The sequence below is a fragment of the Spermophilus citellus genome, assembly GCF_964194105.1.
Source record: "Spermophilus citellus genome assembly, chromosome: 17".
NCBI lineage: Eukaryota > Metazoa > Chordata > Mammalia > Rodentia > Sciuridae > Spermophilus > Spermophilus citellus.
Window position 1 is genome coordinate 11472221 of NC_138199.1, and position 24792 is coordinate 11497012.

The window sequence follows — 24792 nt, forward strand, 5'->3', positions numbered from 1 at the left end:
TTATTTGGGGTTAGGTTAGCTGACCATTATTTTCTCATCTGGTTTCTCCTGTTTTACTGGGTAGACTGTAACAGTGAAAGATGACCAAGTCTTTCCCATGAACCCTCCCAAATATGACAAGATCGAGGACATGGCCATGATGACCCACCTGCATGAGCCTGCTGTGCTGTACAACCTCAAAGAGCGTTATGCAGCCTGGATGATCTACGTGAGTGTCCCCTGTGACATCATTCTCACCAACTCCACATACTTGATGGGTTTGTTGATTCAAATTGAGGACTTCATTTTCAGATTTTGCCATTCTATTGCAATATTCTCTTAAGACCACTCATTTGGTTAGTGTAAATTCTGATTGATTTGAAATTGTACGTGCTGGGAAGCCATCTGCTCAACTGCATTAGTTGGAAAACTAAAGCAATCTGTGCAATAGCAATGACAGAGAGAAGCAACAAATGAACCCAAACCATTAAGCTTCTTGAGAACCAACCCAGTTCTTAGGTCTCTCTCCCCTAGCCCTTAAGCAGTATTTCCAATGTACAATCATGAGGTAATTGCTGACTAAGCAGTCCTATCCTTTCCCACAGACCTACTCAGGCCTCTTCTGTGTCACTGTCAACCCCTACAAGTGGCTGCCAGTGTATAACCCTGAGGTGGTGGCTGCCTACAGAGGCAAAAAGCGGCAGGAGGCCCCACCCCACATCTTCTCCATCTCTGACAACGCCTACCAGTTCATGCTGACTGGTGAGTGAATCCATCACAATTCTATAGGTATTGGAAAATATTTGTGAACTGTTAACAAAGAAAATATCTGGACAATACTTTAAGAATAAAACATTCAATACAAACATGATAATATCAATAACAACAGTGGTAAAATGGATTTAGAATAATATGCACTGGTTTCAAAAATGTAGAAAAAAATGCTTATATTTCTACACTGAAATACAAATTAACTAAAACTAATTATAGATCAAAATTAACCAAATGGAGGTATTAGCTCTGCCTTTTAATTATAGGTAATACACTCTCTCTTCTAAAAAGTAAGCTTTGAAGTTTCATAGTGACAAGTTATCACAAGCATTATAAGAAAATGTGGATTAGACATTAATGTGAAGAGAATTTTAAACTATGAACCAGGTGACTGAATGGCACATGAAATAGTTATTCATCTGACATTGGCTGATTATTCTGATGAATAAAATGGTGAAATAATGCATTCCATAACTATCACATTATAGCAATGGGAGTGTTAATGGATTAATGAACATATCTTTGCCCCTTATTTTGAAAAGACTTGTAAAAGTAAAGCATACATTTATATAGTTCTTATTTTGCCGATGGAGAATTTTAAAAGGCAACTTGGAGTTTACAGGTACTGTGTTCATCTAGGTGGTAAGTGTGTTATTTTTTCTTGTTCGTTCATTAATTTTACACAATCTTTGGTTTCTCTTTCACAGATCGTGAGAATCAGTCAATCCTGATTACGTAAGTAGATATCATGCCTTTCTTTCTTTTGAGTTCTGATCTTTGTAGTGGTTATTACCACCTTACATTCTGATTTCCTTCTATTTGGTCTTGACAGTGGAGAATCTGGAGCAGGGAAGACTGTGAACACGAAACGTGTCATCCAGTACTTTGCAACAATTGCAGTTACTGGGGAGAAGAAGAAGGAGGAGGCACCTACTGGCAAAATGCAGGTGGGTATGATAATCATCTGAGAAAGAAAGAAAGAACAAACAGGTTTTTAAAGATGTGATCATAGTACTCCAAAACCACAGTGATAAACTGTATTGGATACCAGAATTTGGAAAATAAATCTTGAATGGGCTTGTGAGAATGAGATGAACAAAGCAATGAATCAGCAGCTTAATTAGGCAAGAGTTCCTACAAACATTTAGTAGGACAAAAGATGGGCCTGAGAGACACAGAAATCAAGGCCACATCATTGGAACATCTCATTCCTGGATTTGTCGTCCATTCCACTCTCTTTACAAAACCTTACCTCAAATTTCAGAATGCTATGAAGGGGCAAGGTGAAAGGGAAGGAGGTCAAAGGGAAGTTATTTTAGTACATTGCATCTCAGCTTTCCTAAATTTCTTTATCCATCTTATTCATCTTTCTTAAGGGGACCCTTGAAGATCAAATCATCAGTGCCAACCCCCTACTGGAGGCCTTTGGCAATGCCAAGACCGTGAGGAATGACAACTCCTCTCGCTTTGTAAGTTTTTTGATCTTCCTTTTCCTTGTGAGAATTGGCACTGGCATTCTGTACCTGCAGTGTCGATATTTCCTTCATTTATTTGGTCCATGGCTAACAAAAAGTTTCTGCCTTTTAATCAGTGCTCCTTTGCCTTCTTAAGGGTAAATTTATCAGGATCCATTTTGGTGCCACAGGCAAACTGGCTTCTGCAGATATTGAAACATGTAAGTCAATAAATACTATTGGTTGAGAATCTTTGAGGGGTGGGTGTGGAAACTCTTTTTATGTATGTTGTGTAAAATTTTCAATGCTTAATTTTTCACTGTGGCTCTTTATTTTAAATTTGCTTAATCTGACTTTCCAGATCTGCTAGAGAAGTCCCGAGTCACTTTCCAGCTGAAGGCTGAAAGAAGCTATCACATATTCTATCAAATTATGTCCAATAAGAAACCAGAGCTTATCGGTAAGGCACTTCTTGATTTATTTCTACCAAAGAAGAATAACAGCTTGTCTATAACATCCCTTTGAAATGTTTTTGATGACCAAAGTAACTCTTTCTGTATATGGTTCTTTTCCCTGTGTTCAGAAATGTTGCTGATCACCACCAACCCATATGACTTCGCCTTTGTCAGTCAAGGTGAAATTACTGTGCCCAGTATTGATGACCAGGAAGAGCTGATGGCCACAGATGTAAGTAATTGGAAGAAAGCAGGAAAAAGCAAAGTAATATTCCAGTATATATCATTCTCCTTCCTATATTAGGGTGAAAAGCATTAGCAGAAAATCTATGACTAGGCAATACTACTATCTTTTAGGCTTTCTTGCCTCTTGAAGAAAATTACAGTATATTTCAATGTCCTTCCACACTTGTTAAAAAAGCTTTAAATGCCTGTGATAAACGTTAGTTCTTTGATACCCCTTACTTAATTGGTTTTTTAATTCTTTCTTATCATTTTTGGTCAATATTTCTACCACAACATTGTTGTTGTTGTTGTTGTTTTTCTATTTTATACCAGATCCTTTACCCAAGAATCTGGGAAAGAGCTACAATATTTTCATGTTTTAAAATAACAAAACATGGAATTTCTAGTCACAGATGTAAACACAAAACTTTGGTTTGAATAAATGTCTGTGGCCTAACAGTACAGTCCCTTGCCTTCCCTATGTAGCATTAGAAAAATATGGGTTGTCTATCTCAAAAATATTCTTTGGGGGACTCTTTGAGCCTTGATATTTATTTTTGAAACTATAAATTCCTTCTTTCTCCACATCTTTTTTCTAAGGATTATTACTTTGGGGCTTATTTTCTTTACATATAAATTTTGTACATATTTTGTATTTTCCTTTGAATTTCTGGATAACTTTTGATTGCAACATTTTTAAACTTTAACATCCCAACACCCCCAAAATAAGGTTGACAGTTGCTTATGAAAATACCTTCTTTCAAAAAGTTTAAAATCTACTTGTGTGCCTTTATCTTATAAATGTCAGGCTTTATTCCTTATCTATAACTTATTATTATGTTCATATGTCCAAAAGTGATATGGAGTTGAAAAATACCCACTAGTTTAGGAAGTTAAAAAAATGTAACAGTCTTATTCTAGGACTTCTGGATGGTCCCTATTCGTGCGTGTAAGGACATGAGAAAGTTACTTAGCCTCTCTGAACCTGGGTTATCGGTGTGCCCCATGGACATGCAATACTACTGAGCTAGAACTGGAAGACACTAATTCTGTGAAAGAGTCTTGGAAAATAAGAATGGTACATAAACATACTTTCCTCGACCTTCTCTAATCTCTGCCCACATTTATAAATCTTTGCAAAGCCTAGCATGGTAATCAAATGTGATAAGAAAAAATAATTCACTGAAATGAGAAACTTCTTTTCATAAATGTCTCTTCCCTGCATGAATAGTGAACAACCAGATTCATTTCACTGCCACGCATCTCATGATCAGTTGAGCTATGACTTTATATCAGAGAGACATATGGAGAAATACTTGGCACAATTGCTGTTTTCATATCCTCTTTCCAATTGAATCATCCATGCCCATTAGGATGGGAAGATAGACAGTGATTGCATATTAGTTTAGGAAAATATAGGAGAAGAAGAAGTAAAAGAGATTTAGGAGCCTGGAGATGAGAAACAAGAACCAAAACCATAAGAAGCATGTGCCTGTGCAGCAAGGGCAGGCTGAAATAGATGGTGAATGCCCTGGTCTTGGCATCAGTGGTTATGGGTCTGAGTCTAGTTGAGTGAGTGTAGAGAAGTCATACAACATCCTTACAGTTCACATAACTCAAACAGAAAGACTGATATATGCCTGTTGGTGTTGCTATGTGGATCAAAGAGTTAAGAAAATGAGTGCCTTCTGAAGTATAGGCAAAGTGTTAGTGAAATACAAGTCAAGGCATAATGAAGAAAAAGTATGTAGGCAGACCCTCAGTGGCCTGAGTACATCAGCATAGTGATAATTGGAAGGTGAGTAAATTCAACTCTTCCAACAGAGCGCTGTGGACATCCTGGGTTTCACTAATGATGAAAAGGTGGCCATTTACAAGCTCACTGGGGCTGTGATGCACTATGGGAACATGAAATTCAAGCAAAAGCAAAGGGAAGAGCAAGCTGAGCCAGATGGCACTGAAGGTACCACTGCTGTGGATAGCTTTCATTTGAAAGTACACATGTCAGGAGCTTTGCAGAGACAGAGTCCATGTTTTTTACTTTCTTTGACCTATCTCATGAGAGGCAAAATTATATGGAAATGTAAATGACACAGTGTCTGATGTTTGTAATTTCTGTCCAAAATTCATTCTTCACTGACTTTTTAAAAGTTTTTTTATTTTTTATTTGTTTCTTTTAGATATACATGACAAAAGAGTGTATTTTGACATATAATACATACACAAAGTATAATTTCCCATTCTTCTGGTTGAACCTGTTGTGGAGCTACACTGGTCATGTATTCATGTATGAACATAAGAAAGTAATGTCCAATTCATCCCTGTCCCTTCACTCCCCTTTGTGCAAACCAATGAAATTCTACTCTTACCTCCCAACTGATCTAATTGTGTGTTTGAATCCATACATCAGAGGATTCATTGACTTTTTGTAAACTACTTGGTTAAAAGATGTTTTATTTAGTGAATAATGTTTGCCCACAAGCACTGGGGGAAAAATTGAGATCTGAATTTCCTTGTCACTACTAGGTTAGGTTTTTAAAATTATTTCTATGTGTGATATAATTTTGCCATATTTTAAATATTACATAGATTATCTGATTCCTCAAGCTCCAATGTATTCTTACAAAAATAACAAATGAACATGAACAGTGGCAATGCTTTTGAAACCATATAAATAAATGAATAGATTTCACGACATTTGCACAAATTACTATCTAAGCAAAATTCTTTTTTTTTTTCCCCATCATCATCCTTCCCTTCTTAAATTGTGTAAGCCATGTTTGGTTTCACCATCTTCACTTTGTTCATGCAGTTGCTGACAAAGCTGCCTATCTCCAGAGTCTGAACTCTGCTGACCTGCTCAAAGCCCTCTGCTACCCCAGAGTCAAGGTTGGCAATGAATATGTCACCAAAGGCCAGACTGTGCAGCAGGTAAATATGATTTCACTTGAACCACAGGAGACTCAAGAATTCATTATTGTGTCCAGTTCAAAAAACTAACATCACAACTCTTCTTGAAGGTATACAACGCAGTGGGTGCTCTGGCCAAAGCTATCTATGAGAAGATGTTCTTGTGGATGGTCACCCGCATCAACCAGCAACTGGACACCAAGCAGCCCAGACAGTATTTCATTGGGGTCTTGGACATTGCTGGCTTTGAGATTTTTGATGTGAGTAGTGAACTGACAAAAATCACCAAATGCAAATCAGTAATAATTTGACCAATCTTATTAAAGAATTCAAAATTATAAATGTACTTTACAAAAAGTACAAACTATAATTCTTGCTGAAAAGAGTCTTTGAAGAAATGTGAATTTAAGTAAATAGGTAAGACTAGAAAAAATAATTCTATTCTTTCACATCTAGAAGTCTTGAAATATGGTCCATGAAGGGTTAAAATATTCAAAATCTATCCTGGACCAAATCAGAGGAGTATAAAAATACTTTTTAAAATTATTCAAAGGGAGTAGCATCCCCATGTAACAGCATTTTGCCTAGTATGCATGATTTCATGCAGTCACTTGGAAAGTGTCTGAGGATTCTATTCTTTGTTAAGAATTATATCATACTTTAAGAAAATAATATGAAGGTTTATAATGTAATTGACCAAAATACTTTAAATTCAGAAGAAAATATTAGTAACTACACTGTAGATACAAATACTTAAGTTATGATTAATTTCCTATATTTATCCCTTCCTATAGTTCAACACCTTGGAGCAGCTGTGCATCAACTTCACCAATGAGAAACTGCAACAGTTTTTCAACCACCACATGTTTGTGCTGGAGCAGGAGGAGTACAAGAAGGAAGGCATTGAGTGGGAGTTCATTGATTTTGGGATGGACCTGGCTGCCTGTATTGAGCTTATCGAGAAGGTTGGCATGACTTTTTAAGTCTTCAAAACAAGAAAAACAAATTGCCCACCTACCTATGTTTAATTACAATCCCAATTCTCAAAGAACAAGCAATGCTGTTCCCATGACACAGTTGTGCAGTCTTAACAGTTATGAGATGTGTGACAAGTGATTCATTATTAATCAATAAAGTACAGTAGTTTATAGAAAAATGACAATAATACACACAGGTTCACATTTAAAACTCTATGAACTTCTTCTCCTTCACTTTTATTCCTACATGATTTTATAATTATAGGAGAAAGGAATAAAATTACAGTTAGTCCTCTGAGTACTGTAACTAACACTGGTGTACCCACGACAGTGTATTATGCTTATATTATCCCTCATGTATAATAAGGCAAGATATATCAAGATTTCTTAAGCCAGGTGCAATGGTGCATGTCTATAATTCCAGTTGCTCAGGAGGCTGAGGCAGGAAGATCGCAAGTTCAAAGTCAAAGCCTCAGCAGCTTGGTGAGCCCCTAAGCAACTCAGTGAGACCCTATCTCTAAATAAAATATAGAAAAGGACTTGGGATGTGACTCAGTGGTTAAGTGCCCTTGGGTTCAATCGCAATACAAAAAAAATATATATCAAATGTCGGATAATTAGCCCTTCAACTGTTGAAGTCATCAATTTACTCTCTACTCAAAATGACTACTGAATAAACACCAGACTTCTAAACGACCTCACCTAGAAATAAGCTCTGAATTACAAATTATTAAGTGGGTATAACAATAGTTATATCAGATTTGGATATATTAAAACTTATTGAGCAAAAAAAATTATCAAGCAATTTTTAAACACTTTCAAAACAATTGAGTTCATCATTTAGCTCCCTACTGATACCAATGAAGTACATGTGTGAACTCTACCCTAAGCAGTGTAAAGGAAGAAAAAAAAATGAAATTGCTCTCCAGGAAACCTTCAAATACTCAGTTCAAAATTCACAGAAATGTGAAAAAGAAGCATATAAAAGCAGACTAGAACTGCACAGTTTAAAAAAATGTTAATTTAGTGACATAAAATCTCCATTATTCATGAGAACTGTATAGAAAGGCACTTATTTTCTTCTCTAGTATTTGAGTTTCTGCCTCATCAAAATGGTTTTTGGGAAATAATTTGTGAATTTGTGATATCATCAAAGTTGAATTACTTTCAGTCTTTCATATCAAATTTACTACTGAAAAGCATCAAACTGCTTAGAAAGCAAAACCAAATTACCATTACTTAACTCCATTGTGGTGGAGGACATAGTTTAAAGTACATAATTTTAATGATATAAAACAAGATGCATTTTTCTCGTCATTAGTTCATTTTTAGTCATCGACATAATCTTTTCTCTTCATACATTTGTCATGTCTAGATTTGGGGTAAAGGAAGTTCCACTGCCAGTAGAAAAGAAAGTATGAAATAAGAATTATTTTTAAATGATACTTGTAGAATTTAATTTTATATACTTAACATGAAGTTTGCCAAATGGCACATATAAGATTTTTTTAACTCATTCTTTCTAGTAAATATATTTACCTTACATCCTTTGACACATAATGATTGTTACACATTTTGGCAATTGAGAAGCATCATTAAAATAGGATCATGCCTATTTAACATGTCATTCCAAGTCTTTGAAACATTATATTTTTAGGTTTCCACCAACTGCATTAACTGCTGGAACACAATTTTCTCTCGGGGACTCATCATTAACATCCTTTTTTTTTTTTTCCCTATTGTTAGCCCATGGGCATCTTCTCCATCCTGGAAGAGGAGTGCATGTTCCCCAAGGCAACAGACACCTCCTTCAAGAACAAGCTGTATGAACAGCACCTGGGAAAATGCAACAACTTCCAGAAGCCCAAGCCTGCCAAGGGCAAGGCCGAGGCCCACTTCTCGCTGGTGCACTATGCAGGCACTGTGGACTACAACATTATTGGCTGGCTGGACAAGAACAAGGACCCCCTGAATGAGACTGTGGTCGGGCTGTACCAGAAGTCTGGACTGAAGACTTTGGCTTTCCTCTTTGCTGGGGGACAGGGTGCTGAAGCAGGTAATTTTTTTAATATTATATGTTCTAAGAGTCACAAAATAGAAACACACCATTTCAGAACACATAGGAAAATCTAACATGAAAATACTGGCCAATATGGGTCTAATGAAAGGAAGAATATTTAATAGCTGTAGTTCATAGTTAAGACTTGCAGAACTCACATTAGCACTATGGATCATTTAGTCTACAGCCTCATTTTATCAATGGGAAAACAGAGACACAGGTAGGTTAAGTGACTTGCTCAGAATTATACAACTCACTTTTACCACTTTTACAGTAATGTTCCTTCAAGGATCCAGCTAAATTGGAGATAAGGAAATCCTTTGTCAGTCCTAGCACTTGGGGAATTAAGGTTTTGTTCTCTTAAGTACCACAAGACCAGATGTGCAAGTAACAACATGTAAGCACAGGCAAATAGAAAATAAGACTTCCCTGTAGATAAGCAGAGGCTCACCAACAGGCAACTTGCCTGTCCTGGGGGAATGTGTGCATTAACAAGGCCATCCTATTCTGTCTCCTGGCTACATCCTTCTGGAACAGGCATTGCTGATTTAGAGTCAGGGAGTCCCATCCCCTTTACATATCTAACTTTTTAACTCACATCTTTTTTTTCCCTGAGTGCCTATAATGTGAGTCAATGATTGTATCTTCTTAGTCTACAATTGAAGGAGGAGAGACATGGAAATAAAAGGAATAAGTGCAAATTTAAATTCCATAGGGGATTTTGGCAATGTAATGTCTGTGGATTGTACTTCAAAGATTATTGCAAATAATTTTTTATTTTATTTTTCAGAGGGTGGCGGTGGTGGAAAGAAAGGTGGCAAGAAGAAGGGTTCTTCTTTCCAGACAGTGTCAGCTCTTTTCAGGGTACAGTATAAGCATGAATTCCAGAGTAATACTTTTATTTAAAAATTAAATTATTATAACAGGAACTTCTAAAAAGTTATCTTAGGTAAAAATGAAAAAAAGTAGTGGTGTATTAAAGAAAAAAATCTGAGAAATACCTCAGGAAAAATTTAACAAAAAGGAGACATATTGTGTATCTCTTCACATCAAACATTCTAATAAATGAGTCATTTTCCCTAAGCCCCAAATCTAAGAGATCTGGTATCAAAAAATTTCATATGAAATCAAACATTCTCCTAAAAGCATCCATTATATTCAATTACACCTGCTCCATATGATCAAAGTCTCCATATAAATTTTGTCTGTCCAGCAGTGCTTGAGAAAAACTGAAACTGACTGATTTTGTATAATCAGGAATTTCCTATGTATATTCCATATGGATGATCATTCTTGGTGATCATGATTAATTAGAAACAGCTTATTAGAATGTGAAATGGAGGTTAAATGAATTACAGAGCATTGACCAGGGACTCTCATATAGATTCATCTATAATTACTTTAAAAATTTTCATATGGTTTTATAGGAGAATTTAAATAAGCTGATGACCAATCTCAGGAGCACTCACCCCCACTTTGTACGGTGCATCATCCCCAATGAAACCAAAACTCCTGGTAAGACACTTCTGATATCAAAACAAGACTCCAATGTGAATTCTATTTAGACTATTATATTGAAAATATACCCTTTCTTAGGTGCCATGGAGCATGAACTTGTCCTGCACCAGCTGAGGTGTAATGGTGTGCTGGAAGGCATCCGCATCTGTAGGAAAGGATTCCCAAGCAGAATCATTTATGCAGACTTCAAACAGAGGTTTGTGTCTCATCTTCTCAAGTGTTACATGAAGAAATGTTTGGTTTTTAAATGACATTTTGTTCTCCAAAACTTAATCTATCCATGTTTTCAATGCTACCTACTGAGTGTTTTTTTTTTTAATGAAGAAAAACCACCTTTTTATATTGCTTTTATTTTGACAGATACAAAGTTCTAAATGCAAGTGCTATCCCAGAGGGTCAGTTCATTGACAGCAAGAAGGCTTCTGAGAAACTTCTAGGATCTATTGACATCGATCACACCCAGTACAAATTCGGTCATACCAAGGTACCACCCAACCCAAATTTCTATCATAATTTCATCACTTTTGGACTTTCTCAGGAGTGAAAACCAAATATTTAACTTTTCCTTGGCAAGGTTTTCTTTAAAGCTGGCCTGCTGGGGACTCTAGAGGAGATGCGAGATGAAAAGCTGGCTGAGCTCATCACACGCACCCAAGCCATCTGTAGAGGGTACCTGATGAGGGTGGAGTTCAGAAAGATGATGGAGAGGAGGTGAGGGACAAAGCAAAAGTTTCTTCCTTTTCCACACCTTATAACTGAATTCAGTGAAGTCACTACTTTTGCTGATGCTGACTTTCCACATTCTTCTCCATTTTCATCTGTTTTTTCTTTTCAACAGAGAATCCATCTTCTGCATCCAGTACAATGTCCGTGCTTTCATGAATGTCAAGCACTGGCCATGGATGAAGCTATATTTCAAGATCAAGCCCCTCCTCAAGAGTGCAGAGACAGAGAAGGAGATGGCCAACATGAAGGAAGAATTTGAGAAGACTAAGGAGGAGCTGGCAAAGTCAGAGGCAAAACGGAAAGAACTGGAAGAGAAAATGGTAGCTCTGATGCAAGAGAAAAATGACTTACAACTCCAAGTTCAATCTGTGAGTATTATGCATTGCACAGTTCAGCCATATCTGACTAAGTATAAGAGTTTGTTTTCTATTTGGGGGTAGGGAGTACCAGGAATTCAATTCAGGGGCACTAGACCATTGAGCCACATCCCCAGCCCTGTTTTGTATTTTATTTAGAGACAGTCTCACTGAGTTGCTTAGTGCCTTGCTTTTGCTGAGGCTGGCTTTGAACTCGACATCCTCCTGCCTCAGCCTCCTAAGCCACCAGGATGACAGGCGTGTGCCACCATGCCCAACAAGAATTTTTTTCCTTAAAAATGAAAAGGTTTCCATTGAAACGTTTGTTATGATTGCTCATCCTTTAAAAATATTAAGACTCGAACCGAAAGAAGCAATAGATGCAAAGCCACATGTGCTACATATGTTCATATGTGCACTTATACATAATTTGGTTACCAGTCCTAAAATATTCCTAGACGTGTTCCTTTCTTTATGAGTTTAATCTCTTAGTTTATATCATTCTCTACTTAGCAAATATTTTTGTGCATAAAATATAAGTTACATTGTTTCTTCTAGGCAGAAAAAAAAAAAGACTGGGTTAACCCCTCACCCTTAAATGTGAAAAAATAATCTTGGAATGAATAAGTGACTTTTCCAAAAATAGCAATTTTTGTAGATTTTTTTTTAATTAAAGGGATAGTTTTCCTGATTTGACCTTCCACACATATATTTGCAAGAAATGTGTCACTATTAACTAGTAGACTGGTTAAAACAATGTTAACAATATTTTGTCTACTGATTTTTTTAAAGTTGGCAATTTTATTGGCATATCTGTTGACAAAATTGGTAGTCACTGAAGTTTCTACCTTTTAATAAATTGTTGTGTGTTTGTAGATACAGCTTAGAGAAATGAAAATGTTTAATTTCTTCCTTTAGGAAGCAGATGGCTTGGCTGATGCAGAGGAAAGATGTGATCAGTTGATTAAAACCAAAATCCAGCTTGAAGCCAAAATCAAAGAGCTAACTGAGAGAGCTGAGGATGAGGAAGAGATCAATGCTGAGCTGACCGCCAAGAAGAGGAAACTGGAAGATGAATGCTCAGAACTGAAGAAAGACATTGATGACCTTGAGCTGACACTAGCCAAGGTTGAAAAGGAGAAGCATGCCACAGAGAACAAGGTACAAATTGTTATCTATTTTAGAGTACTTACAAGCATTAACTTGTTACTGATGTATTTTAATTGAAAGTTTAATTTTAAAATTATTGAGTATGAAAGAAAAACACAATTATGTCTTCTCTTTAGTCTTCACCACCTCTATCATATTTGCCTTTGCCTTTATCTCCTATTGTATTAAGCCACATAAGCCTAGGTTAAACTTCTGGTTTCTATTTTCCTTGTCAGGCTAACATTGTCCTAAGACACTACCATCCTTTTCAAGACGACAGATTGTCATTAGCATTCCTATTACCTGTTCAAATCTATAGGTGAAAAACCTCACAGAAGAGATGGCAGGCCTGGATGAAACCATTGCTAAGCTGACCAAGGAGAAGAAGGCCCTCCAAGAGGCCCACCAGCAGACCCTGGATGACCTGCAGGCAGAGGAGGACAAAGTCAACACCCTAACCAAAGCTAAAACCAAGCTTGAACAGCAAGTGGATGATGTAAGTGTGAAAATAAAATGTTTCCCCTTCAGATGAATAAAATAAACAACTATGACATGCAACCATCAGTGATGTCCATAGCCTTTAACTGCTGGTTTGTAAATAAAATTCTCAAGATATTCGTTTTATCTTTTTAAATTTTCCTGAGTATCAGGCCAGTGGCATGGGTTAAGTGCTAACAAACTTAATAATACCATTATGAATTTAGCTTGAAGGATCTCTGGAACAAGAAAAGAAACTTCGCATGGACTTAGAAAGAGCCAAGAGAAAATTGGAGGGTGACCTAAAACTGGCCCAAGAATCCACAATGGATATAGAAAATGATAAACAGCAACTTGATGAGAAACTCAAAAAGTAAGTTTAGTTCAGCAATTAACCTGCTCAATGTATATCAATGCATATGAAATGTATGTTTAGAAGGTCTCCAAAACATTAATTCATGGCATGTAGAAAAAAAGGAATAATGCCATCTTTGATTTTTTTAATTAAATGAAATGGCACATTATAGATATGTAAAATTGTCCTACTTCCTCAACACTAGTGGTATAAAGAAGTTTAATTATACATGGAAAAATAAAGATTGGTAAGAGAATTGCCTACAAGCTAATGTGCTACTCTTCTACTAGGAAAGAGTTTGAAATGAGCAATCTGCAAAGCAAGATTGAAGATGAACAGGCACTTGGTATGCAGCTGCAGAAGAAGATCAAGGAGTTACAGGTAAGTACATGATCTCCATCACTTTAATTCAACAAGAAAAATAAATGACTGACACAAGAGAATGAGTTTGTATTTTTCACCATTTCCAGGCTCGCATTGAGGAGCTGGAGGAGGAAATTGAGGCAGAGCGGGCTTCCAGGGCCAAAGCAGAGAAGCAGCGCTCTGACCTCTCTCGGGAACTGGAGGAGATCAGTGAGCGGCTGGAAGAAGCTGGAGGAGCCACTTCAGCCCAGATTGAGATGAACAAGAAGCGGGAGGCTGAGTTCCAGAAAATGCGCAGGGACCTGGAGGAGGCCACCCTGCAGCATGAAGCCACAGCTGCCACCCTGAGGAAGAAGCATGCAGACAGTGTGGCTGAACTTGGAGAGCAGATTGACAACCTGCAGCGGGTCAAGCAGAAGCTAGAGAAAGAGAAGAGTGAGCTGAAGATGGAGATCGATGACCTTGCTGGAAACATGGAAACTGTCTCCAAAGCCAAGGTCTTTCTTAATTTGTTACCTTTTAAATCTTTATTTGCAATCATTCAAAATGGCTGACTTTACATCTGTGTATATGTAGCCAATTTGCATAAATATTAGATGTTACCTGAATTTCAGTTTTTTCTTAATAGATATCATAGTATTAAACTGAATCACTTTAGTTTCATATCTTATTTGTAGAAATCACTTTAAACTTTGTAGCTATTATCAAGAAAGATGCAATTACAAAAAAAGACATCTAAAAGTTACATTCTATATGATGTAGGATATAAATGATGTTCATGCTTTCCAAAAGAAAATAATCTAATTTTGACAATCATATGTTCATTTGTTTAACCAAAATTATGTTCACCTACTGTTTCTTCTAAGCCCCTGCCTCACAAGATTCTAATGGAAAAGTAAATACAATTCAGCCCCTTTCCACAGTAGTTTGGATCTTCAAATCCCAGCTTTCTAAGTAGAAATGTATTGTCTTATTTTCTATTTCCCACCACAGGGGAACCTTGAGAAAATGTGCCGCACCCTGGAAGACCAGCTTAGTGAGGTGAAAACGAAGGAAGAGGAGCAGCAACGCTTAATAAATGAGTTGTCAGCCCAGAAGGCACGTTTACACACAGAATCAGGTCAGTAAATGGGTATCCTTGGCTCTTGGAGAGATATAAAATGAAAGCAAGCCTCCATCCCTGAAACACAAATCATGCTTTGAATGATGGACACCCATTTGCTATTTCATCCATTTACTCCTTCACCTTTTTACCCAGAATTGATAAAACACGGAGGTTCTAAGCTATAACTGGAGAAAAAAATTAAGTTCCCTGGGTTCAGGAGATTTTTGTTGCCTCAGCATTACTCAAAAATCCCACATACTGGGCTGGGGATGTGGCTCAAGCGGTAGCGCGCTCGCCTGGCATGCGTGCGGCCCGGGTTCGATCCTCAGCACCACATACCAACAAAGATGTTGTGTCCGCCGAGAACTAAACAATAAATATTAAAAATTCTCTCTCTCTCTCTCCTCTCTCACTCTCTCTTTAAAAAAAAAAAAAAATCCCACATATTAAAATGTCAAAGAAAGCTCATACACCTTAGAGGAATCAAGAAATCACCTTCTCAATATCACTAAAATTAAGTCTTGAGGTTTTGTTTGTTTTTTTTTTTTTTCATCATATGAAATAAAAAGGTTCACATATTATTCCATTCTTTAAATTATTCTTCGCCTCGACAACAAAGCCAAATCACTCATGTTGTCTTCCACAGGTGAGTTTTCACGACAGCTAGACGAGAAAGACGCATTGGTTTCTCAGCTATCCCGAGGCAAACAAGCATTTACACAACAGATTGAGGAATTAAAGAGGCAGCTAGAAGAGGAAACGAAGGTGAGAATTCTCCACTTGCTTTTTTTCAATCACTTGAACTGTACAACATGATACACACATAGAACGTAAACTTATACTATACATTTTTTGCTCGGTCTAGGCCAAGAATGCCCTTGCCCATGCCCTTCAGTCAGCCCGCCATGACTGCGACCTGCTTCGGGAACAATATGAGGAGGAGCAGGAAGCCAAAGCTGAGCTTCAAAGGGCTATGTCCAAGGCCAACAGTGAGGTTGCCCAGTGGAGGACCAAATATGAGACAGATGCCATCCAGCGCACAGAGGAGCTGGAGGAGGCCAAGTAAGGGTTTTTTGGTGAGGGCAGCAAAAAGAAATGAAAGTAAAAATAGTGAAAAAAAAATCAAAGAGAATATTTCAGGCATGCAGCTAGGTGAAGAATTTTATTATTGGGAGGTAGATTCTACCACATCCTCCTCCTTATAGCCTGGTGTATGCCCCCATCTCCCCTCAGGCTTCTGTTACAGAGCATATTACATTTCTTTCCACCAAAATGGGTTGTTATTAGCTTACTCTGTATAAATTTAATTTCCTTTAAAATAAGAAAAATGCAGATTATCTAGCAAATTATTATGAATATTATAATTAATAATGGTCAGATTTTCCTTAGCTAGAGTGTTGAATGTTCAGAACAAGATTATCATAACCACCAGTGTGGAAGGACTTATTCATGAATTACATATACTGTTTGTGGAATAAAACTCATGGAAGGGAAAAATCATCATACTCTTAGTGAAGGAAGCCTTCCTACATTTCATTTATCTCACAGTAGTTAGAATTAAACCAAATGAGAGGGTCTGGCACACACTTTCAGAGAAAGCATTCTAGATAAGAATGTACATGACTAGAAGAGGTCATGAATTGGGGGAGCTGGTAAAGGGAGCAGTAAATATGACTTTGAAGGCTATTTGAGAAAAGTATTAATGGAAGAATACTTATTTTCTGGCATCATCAAATCCAGAAAATTACTGATTAATCACACTACTTTGAACATGTCACTCTGGATCAGTTTCCTTATCTGTACAGTAAAGAGGACCATACTAGAAACTGTCTAAAAATTCTATTCAATGCTAACATTCTTTGATGAATGTTACCATTTCTTCCTTATCCTCACATTTTTCACACTGCTTACTCAGCTTAAGTGCTGATTCATATCCTCTCTGTCTCTCAAAATGGTTTAATAAATATGTGTAACAACTGAGATGACGAACCCAGGAGAGAAAAGAGTTCTAGGAGAGATAAAATGGATACTAAGAAGCTACTTGAGAAAACTTAACAACTTGTGGACATAGGGGTAAAAAAAAGTTGGAGAAAATATGCTTTTCTAGTCACATATTTATAGTCTCTTGTGGTCACTTTGATTCTTCTCTTGGTTACTCACATGGACCATTTTTTTCAGGAAGAAGCTGGCTCAGCGTCTCCAGGATGCTGAGGAACATGTGGAGGCTGTGAATTCCAAATGTGCTTCCCTGGAGAAGACAAAGCAGCGACTCCAGAATGAAGTGGAAGACCTCATGATTGATGTAGAAAGATCCAATGCTGCCTGTGCAGCTCTCGATAAGAAGCAAAAGAACTTTGACAAGGTGGCTCATCATTCCCAAGGGGACATCAGCATAATTCTTGTTTTCAGAAGCTAACTATTGATGCACTTCTAGGTTCTGGCAGAATGGAAACAGAAGTATGAGGAAACTCAGGCTGAACTTGAGGCCTCCCAGAAGGAGTCCCGTTCTCTCAGTACGGAGCTGTTCAAGGTGAAGAACGCCTACGAGGAATCTCTGGATCAACTTGAAACACTAAAGAGGGAAAATAAGAACTTGCAACGTGAGTCACTATAATCATTCTATTTCAAATATGGGAGAGATCTTCTCAGTTTTTCCTTCTCCTCAACTGAATTTTGCTCTTTTCTTATTAAACTACAGAGGAGATTTCTGACCTGACTGAGCAGATTGCAGAGGGTGGAAAACATATCCATGAACTGGAGAAAATAAAGAAACAAATTGATCAAGAGAAGAGTGAATTGCAGGCTGCCCTAGAGGAAGCAGAGGTATATTTCATTTGCTCACCTATGTATTATAAATACATTGAAAAATAATACAACTAAGATCTATTATGTTTCAAGTCTTGAGAGGATAATGCATATAATTCAATGAAAAATGCTGAATAATACCTTGGTAATTAAAAAGACTAATTGTCAAAATTAAGATTTATGGAAGTTTGTAAAGTTTTTTTAGATGTCTCCTTGGAGAGATCATCATAATGTGGGGTAAGAAAAAAAGCTCTTTAGTTAACCTAAATGTTATTTTTCTTAAGGCCTCTCTGGAGCATGAAGAAGGCAAAATTCTTCGCATTCAACTTGAGTTAAATCAGGTGAAATCTGAGATTGACCGAAAAATTGCTGAAAAAGATGAAGAAATTGATCAGCTAAAGAGAAACCATCTCAGAGTCGTGGAGTCAATGCAGAGCACGTTGGACGCTGAGATCCGGAGCAGAAATGATGCACTGAGGATCAAGAAGAAGATGGAGGGAGACCTCAACGAGATGGAAATCCAGCTGAACCATGCCAACCGCCAGGCTACTGAGGCAATAAGGAATCTTAGGAACACACAAGGCATACTTAAGGTACATTGGGGTAAACACACCTGGGGTCATACAATCTGGTGCCATTACAAAACTCCAATTTTAATAGCTTATGAGGATTATGGGTAATACATCACCTAAAGGATATGGTAATCAATTAAACTTTCTAGTCACATCACTGGAAAAAAAAAATTACTTTTTGTCTGAAAGGCCCAGGACAGTTTGCTTTGTTATTTGCAGAGAAGACAAAGTGGTGAGGGTTAGGGAGACAGAGAGATGAGAGAGTTTAGCCACATGCTAGTGCATTTATCTGGACTTTGCTTATTTAATATATAAAATAACACAATTAGACTAGCTGATCTTTAAGGTTACTTTTCTGATTCCAAATTTTGTAGATTTACCATGGTGCTTTTTATGATTCAGGATTGAAAATAATATGTCTTTTGAGTGCTACCTTAGGCTTCCAAGAATTTGTCATTAAAGGTTCTTGTAGATTGTTCCTATCTAATAATGCTCTAAGTTATTAAGATCCACGTATATTCATGACCCTAAATTTGTATCCACTTTAATTGGAACATGACTAAGAGTCTTTTTTTCTTTCTGTATAGGACACTCAGCTACATTTGGATGATGCCATCAGAGGGCAAGATGACCTTAAAGAACAACTGGCAATGGTTGAGCGCAGAGCTAACCTGATGCAGGCTGAGATTGAAGAGCTCAGGGCATCCCTGGAGCAGACTGAGAGGAGCAGGAGAGTGGCAGAGCAAGAACTTCTGGATGCTAGTGAGCGTGTGCAACTTCTGCACACTCAGGTGAGGTTCAGGACTATTGTTTAGCAGACATGCTTCCAAAGCTAAAGACAATTTGAGAGGATAAGTTTGTTTATGAAATAGGGAATTATCTTGGCATGGATCCATTCCTGAATTTCTAGTACTGAGATCTAGCTGGTTTACAAGAATTTTCATAGATTGGCATATTCATGTTGACTTGAAATATTCCAGAGTTTTAAACTTATATAATTAAACACAGGTGCCAATCTGTGAACAGTGTTGGTGATCATCTTGTCTTTTACAACTCTAATCTGTAAACAAATAGGCACACAAAGTAAAGACTAAACTATCAGATATTATTTGTGCATTGCATATGCACATTAGGTTAGTCTCATGGGATATAAAAAGAAGTTCTTGAGCTCAAATTCATGGCAGTCATCATTCCTGCTAGTTAGCATTGGTTGTTGATAGTGGATTTATTAAATAAATGGTGGTATATCCTCACAATGGCAAATATATAGTAATTATAGAACACATTTATTGCAATGGAAAGAGGTTCGTAATATAATAAGTGAAAGAGCAACTTCAAAGTGATATGGACACATGATCTTCTTTTGTTAAAAATATACAGAAAATATTCAAGAGGATTAACAAAAGTGTTATGAATGGTTATCTCTTGTTAGTGAGAGTATGATAATTATTTTTCATCTCTTTTTGGCTAATTTTTATGTTCTCTTTTTTACAATAAACATATTATTTACTTATGAAGTTGCAGTATGTAGAAAGTCATTACAGAAAAGTTAAAACTACATTCTATTTTTTTAAGAGAGAGAGAGAGAGAGAGAGAGAATTTTTTGTTATTTATTTTTTAGTTTTTGGCGGACACAACATCCTTGTTTGTATGTGGTAGCTGAGGATCAAACCCGGGCCGCACGCATGCCAGGCGAGTGTGCTACTGCCTGAGCCACATCCCCAGCCCAAAAAAACTGCATTCTAAAAATAACTTTAAAGTCAAGTTAATAGGCAACATTTTTCTTACTCATTATGAGTACCTTGAATTGATTGGATATTTCAAATACTACCAATTTTCCAAAAACAAAAGAGATTCTTGGTTCAATTTCTGTACCAATAATAATGCTATTTATGCACTTGTGATATGGAGCTAACAATATGAATGGCTAAAAATTAATAATTCATTTTTCATCAGCTGTGTGGTGTAAATACTACATAGCACATTAAATTTGGAGGGTTTAACTTTATGTTTACAGACAGCCACTGATAACAGTTGAATATGTTTAGTATTAGAAAAAAATTTTACCTAGAATAAGTCAGGATAAGTTTTATGAACAGAGATACATATGGTAGATAGAAGGAAAGGCAAAAACTTAGACTTCTAATTTTTTTTATTCTGAATATTTCTGATGTTTAGCAACTTATGTCTGTGTATGCTAGTTCAAACAATAATGTAAGTGGTATCATATAAGTTAATGTGATTTTCCTCTTATTAATTTGCTACAGAACACCAGCCTAATCAACACCAAAAAGAAGCTGGAGACAGACATTTCCCAAATCCAGGGAGAAATGGAGGACATTGTCCAGGAAGCCCGCAATGCAGAAGAGAAGGCCAAGAAGGCCATCACTGATGTGAGTAGCAGGCATAGTTCTCCATTAATTTAGCAGTACGACTGCCTACAGCAATAATTTTCTTGATTTTTTTGGTTTATTTGCTAACCAGGCCGCCATGATGGCTGAGGAGCTGAAGAAGGAGCAGGACACCAGCGCCCACCTGGAGCGGATGAAGAAGAACATGGAGCAGACAGTGAAGGACCTGCAACACCGCCTGGATGAGGCCGAGCAGCTGGCACTAAAGGGTGGCAAGAAGCAGATCCAGAAACTGGAGGCCAGGGTGGGTGTCCACACGTTCATTTGATTCCCAACCCGTTCATGTAGCTAGTTACAGCCAAACTGTTAAGTGCCTTTGTTCTCTTCCAGGTGAGGGAACTTGAAAATGAAGTTGAAAATGAACAGAAGCGCAATGTTGAGGCTGTCAAGGGTCTTCGAAAACATGAGAGGAGAGTGAAAGAACTCACCTACCAGGTGACTGGCCTTTTCATATTTTCCAGGGCTATGGCTTTCAAGAAAAATTTTTAAAAATAAGATATTTTCAAATAATGGCACTATCTATTTACTAACTCTTTCAGACTGAGGAGGACCGAAAGAATGTTCTCAGGCTGCAGGACTTGGTGGACAAATTACAAACTAAAGTTAAAGCTTACAAGAGACAAGCTGAAGAGGCTGTGAGTATCTCCACAGTGAAAGAGAAAGGTTTAGGGGTGTAGCTCGTGCCTTAAAGTCTCTAGAACTTGAGGAGCTTTCTTTATGGCAAAGAACACAAAATTGGGAATGCAAAATTTGGTAGAAAAATAAGTATTAATTTAAAATGAAGTTGGGTGCAGTGGTGCATGTCTGTAATCCCAGCAATTCAGGAGGCTTAGGCAGGAGGACTGCAAGTTCAAAACCAGCTTCAACAATTTAGTGAGATCCTAAGCAATTTAGAAAGACCCTAAATAAAAATAAAATAAAATATAAAAATAAAAAGATCTGAGGATGTAGCACAATGGAAAAGCACCTCTGAGTTAAACCCCTAGCACCAAAAGTAAATAGATAAAATGAGAAAACCTTGACACAAATTACTACAGCTTTGGAGTTTCTGGTTCATTTCTTCTGAGACCAACAAATTTCCTTTCCTATCCAAATTCCAGTATTCATATGCAAATGAGGATCTGAATTGTAAGCCTTATTTAAAGTCATGATAAATCCATCTAGGGAATTTTTTTTTCTTTTCAATTTGTCTTATCTTGTTAATTCTGAAATCTTCCTTAATTTCTCTGCACCCACACCACTACACCTATTTTTCAAAATTTTGTTTTACAGAATCAAGATTCAATCGGATCCCCCCACTATTTTGATCTCTCTGTTGTCATTGTAGCATTTTACTTTGCCAGGGAGAGTCAAATGAAAGACAGTGAAGAGGGGGGTTGTAAGCACAATTATGTATATAGGCAAGTTTTCATGATGCCCTGTCCTCATATAAGTGTGTCATAAATATCAGAACTTTTTGTGTTTGCATTAATGAAGCAAACCCTGTAGCTGCTTTTAGTAACAAAGCAGTAACAATCAGCAAATGTCAAACTTTCTTGTTCTCTCAAATGCAATTCTATTCACAGGAGGAACAATCCAATGTCAACCTTGCCAAATTCCGCAAGATCCAGCACGAGCTGGAGGAGGCTGAGGAACGGGCTGACATTGCAGAGTCCCAGGTCAACAAACTAAGGGTGAAAAGCCGGGAAGTTCACACAAAAGTCATAAGTGAAGAGTAATTCATTCTACTGCTAAAAGGTGACCAAAGAAAATGCACAAAATGTGACATTCTTTGTCACTGTTCTGTATATCAGTGAAATAAAATCTGCAGAGAATTTTGCAAATCTAAACATGCATTTGTCTGTTAATTATAAGGTTTACAATGTTATTAAAACGAATTCATTTATTCAACATTTGTTGAGATACTACTGTGCACAGAGATGAAAAAATTATTATGGGCAGTGACCCAACTTTAATAGAAGACCAATGACTTAAAGTACTCTGAGGGTATGCCAGAATGATACATGTACCCTTAATTCATTCAACCAGTCTTATAGAGTATCAAGTTATGTGTCTGGTATAAAATGGGCACCGAGGAAATGACAATCATCCCTATCTGTGAGGAGCTCAGTTCAGTGAGGGGGACAATAATTCAGACAAGTATGATACAGCACACACAGTCTCATAAAAATATAAAAACCAAGTGTGACAATGATTAAGTGAGCTGCTAACGTGGGTAGTCCAGAAAGCTCTTCAGGAGACTAGAAGCTTATTACTCAAAGATAAGTAGATAGATGATAGAGAAAAGAGGACCGTCGTTCTAAGAAGACAAAAAAAACATGATAATTCAGAGCCATTTAAGCATAGGCTTCATCAGCAAAGTGTAGTAGATGAGCCCAGATGTGACTGTGAAGGGTGGCTTCATATGCACTACTCAGGAGTTAGGACGTGCATGAAACAAATCCAAATTTCATGAGGAGAGGCGATGCAACTCTGGCCGTGGTATGTAGGACTATATGAGTAGGACAAAAAGACAGGGCCTGAGAAGACTGTTAGAAAAGATGATTCTAAAATTAGAGGCAATGGTGATGGAAATAATAATATAGAGTGAAAGCAGGGTTCTAAAACCATGTAAAGAATGGGCTCCACAGCCAGGAACGCTCTGAAGAGGCTAAACAGTTTAAGAGCAATTTAAAGCTTCCAGTTACTTTGTAATTACAGAGTCTATTTCCTTTAGGGAGAAATTCTTTCCCTCTGAATATTTTCCCCTCCACGAAAAATGGACAGAACAGTTTAGGTAAATCTTCCTGTTGACCTTCTACTTTCTACAGACAATTCTGCTCATCAAGAAATTTGACTTTTCTCTGTACATTACATATTTTAAGGAGGAACCAGAAAGGGAATCAACTTCTTTTTTTAAGACATTTTTAAAAAATATTTTTTAGTTGTAATTTGGACACTCGATTTCTTATTTTCATAAAAGAATATGACTGAAATTTTATCAGAGCTCTTGCCAGAGTGATTTTCTTTTGATATTTCTTGGAACTTCAAATTTGGCTTCATTATATAGATACAAAAAATAAGATAGTAGAATACCAAGTTATTACTTTACAATGGTGGATATCCCTTTCTAATGAGGAGGCTGCTTTGAGAAATCTCCTTCCTCAGTGTGGAAATCCTAATTAGTAATGAGGAGCTTGCTTCAGGAGAAGAGAATGTCAGAGGGATAGAAAATAATTATGAGGAATATTTCACCTAAGCCATAAAGACTAATGAAATATCCTGCTTAGAGTAGGCATTTATTATCAAATTTTAATTAAGCTTTGTAGAGTTAACCTATTAACCTCAGAAGCACTGAGCAACTGCTTTTTTTATTCTGTCTCCTATTTAAATAATTGCTTATATAGACAGTTGAGAGTGGATTCCATTATATATGGGTCAATTATTTCTTGGTTCCCTGATTAAAACAATAAGCATACTGTGTCACAGGTATTCTGATTAATATTCTTCCTCATCTTCCTAACAGATTAGGGATTTGTAGACTTATATTCTTATCTACTAGAACAAAACCATGCACAACAATCTCAGATGGCTTATAGAATTCTTTGCTTTTTCTTTAATTGATATGAGTTACTATTAAGAAATGTTTCTAACCTACTAATGCTGGATATGAGAGCCCAAACAGGATGCAGACAAGGGGAAGAATGAAAAAATTTAGGAGTAATGGAGATAGTTTAAGTCTAATTTCTACCTGATCACAGCTCTAACCCTGTGATGGAAAGAAACTGAGATTGGGAAGAAGACTGTGAAATGTTATTAAAAATAAGGAACTTTTTCTCTACTTATAAAATTATTTAAAATGTATGCACACAGATGACTAAGCTCTAAGCAGAGATGACCATGCTCTGGTATCTTTGGTAACCAGGTATCATGGCACTAATAAAACTTCATAAGAATCTCTTATAATAAGATCAGTTTCTTTTCTTCTCTATGTTCTGAGGATTTAAAGATCATGGTTACTAGAAGCCAATTCTGAGACTACTGCCATTCTGATACTTGGAAATATCATGAATCCATCCATCCCTCCCTGCCTTCCTTCCTCCCCCCATCTTTTTTTTTTTTTCCTTTTTTGCATCAGAGATTAAA

The 24792-nt window shown here is 36.9% G+C and overlaps 1 protein-coding gene across 2 annotated transcripts in view; it reads left to right on the forward strand.

Moving 5' to 3' along the window:
- LOC308635927 (myosin-4) overlaps positions 1-22496 on the forward strand; it is a 72132-nt gene extending 49636 nt beyond the window's left edge. The window contains exons 4-40 of one of the 2 annotated variants that reach the window (XM_081270817.1): positions 65-208; positions 585-741; positions 1458-1485; positions 1583-1697; positions 2127-2219; positions 2362-2425; positions 2566-2664; positions 2788-2891; positions 4709-4847; positions 5697-5815; positions 5905-6054; positions 6589-6759; positions 8518-8827; positions 9621-9694; positions 10258-10345; positions 10427-10544; positions 10709-10832; positions 10923-11059; positions 11187-11442; positions 12349-12591; positions 12899-13075; positions 13284-13429; positions 13702-13792; positions 13882-14271; positions 14768-14894; positions 15526-15644; positions 15745-15941; positions 17058-17241; positions 17314-17479; positions 17578-17702; positions 17969-18277; positions 18844-19047; positions 20524-20649; positions 20741-20911; positions 20998-21102; positions 21207-21302; positions 22233-22496. In XM_081270817.1, coding sequence (XP_081126943.1) covers positions 65-208; positions 585-741; positions 1458-1485; positions 1583-1697; positions 2127-2219; positions 2362-2425; positions 2566-2664; positions 2788-2891; positions 4709-4847; positions 5697-5815; positions 5905-6054; positions 6589-6759; positions 8518-8827; positions 9621-9694; positions 10258-10345; positions 10427-10544; positions 10709-10832; positions 10923-11059; positions 11187-11442; positions 12349-12591; positions 12899-13075; positions 13284-13429; positions 13702-13792; positions 13882-14271; positions 14768-14894; positions 15526-15644; positions 15745-15941; positions 17058-17241; positions 17314-17479; positions 17578-17702; positions 17969-18277; positions 18844-19047; positions 20524-20649; positions 20741-20911; positions 20998-21102; positions 21207-21302; positions 22233-22385 — 5619 coding nt within the window. In that variant the 3' untranslated portion in view covers positions 22386-22496. The remainder of the gene's footprint in view (positions 1-64; positions 209-584; positions 742-1457; positions 1486-1582; positions 1698-2126; positions 2220-2361; positions 2426-2565; positions 2665-2787; positions 2892-4708; positions 4848-5696; positions 5816-5904; positions 6055-6588; positions 6760-8517; positions 8828-9620; positions 9695-10257; positions 10346-10426; positions 10545-10708; positions 10833-10922; positions 11060-11186; positions 11443-12348; positions 12592-12898; positions 13076-13283; positions 13430-13701; positions 13793-13881; positions 14272-14767; positions 14895-15525; positions 15645-15744; positions 15942-17057; positions 17242-17313; positions 17480-17577; positions 17703-17968; positions 18278-18843; positions 19048-20523; positions 20650-20740; positions 20912-20997; positions 21103-21206; positions 21303-22232) is intronic. The other variant, XM_081270816.1, reaches the window with a different exon arrangement.
- Positions 22497-24792: the final 2296 nt, after the last annotated feature.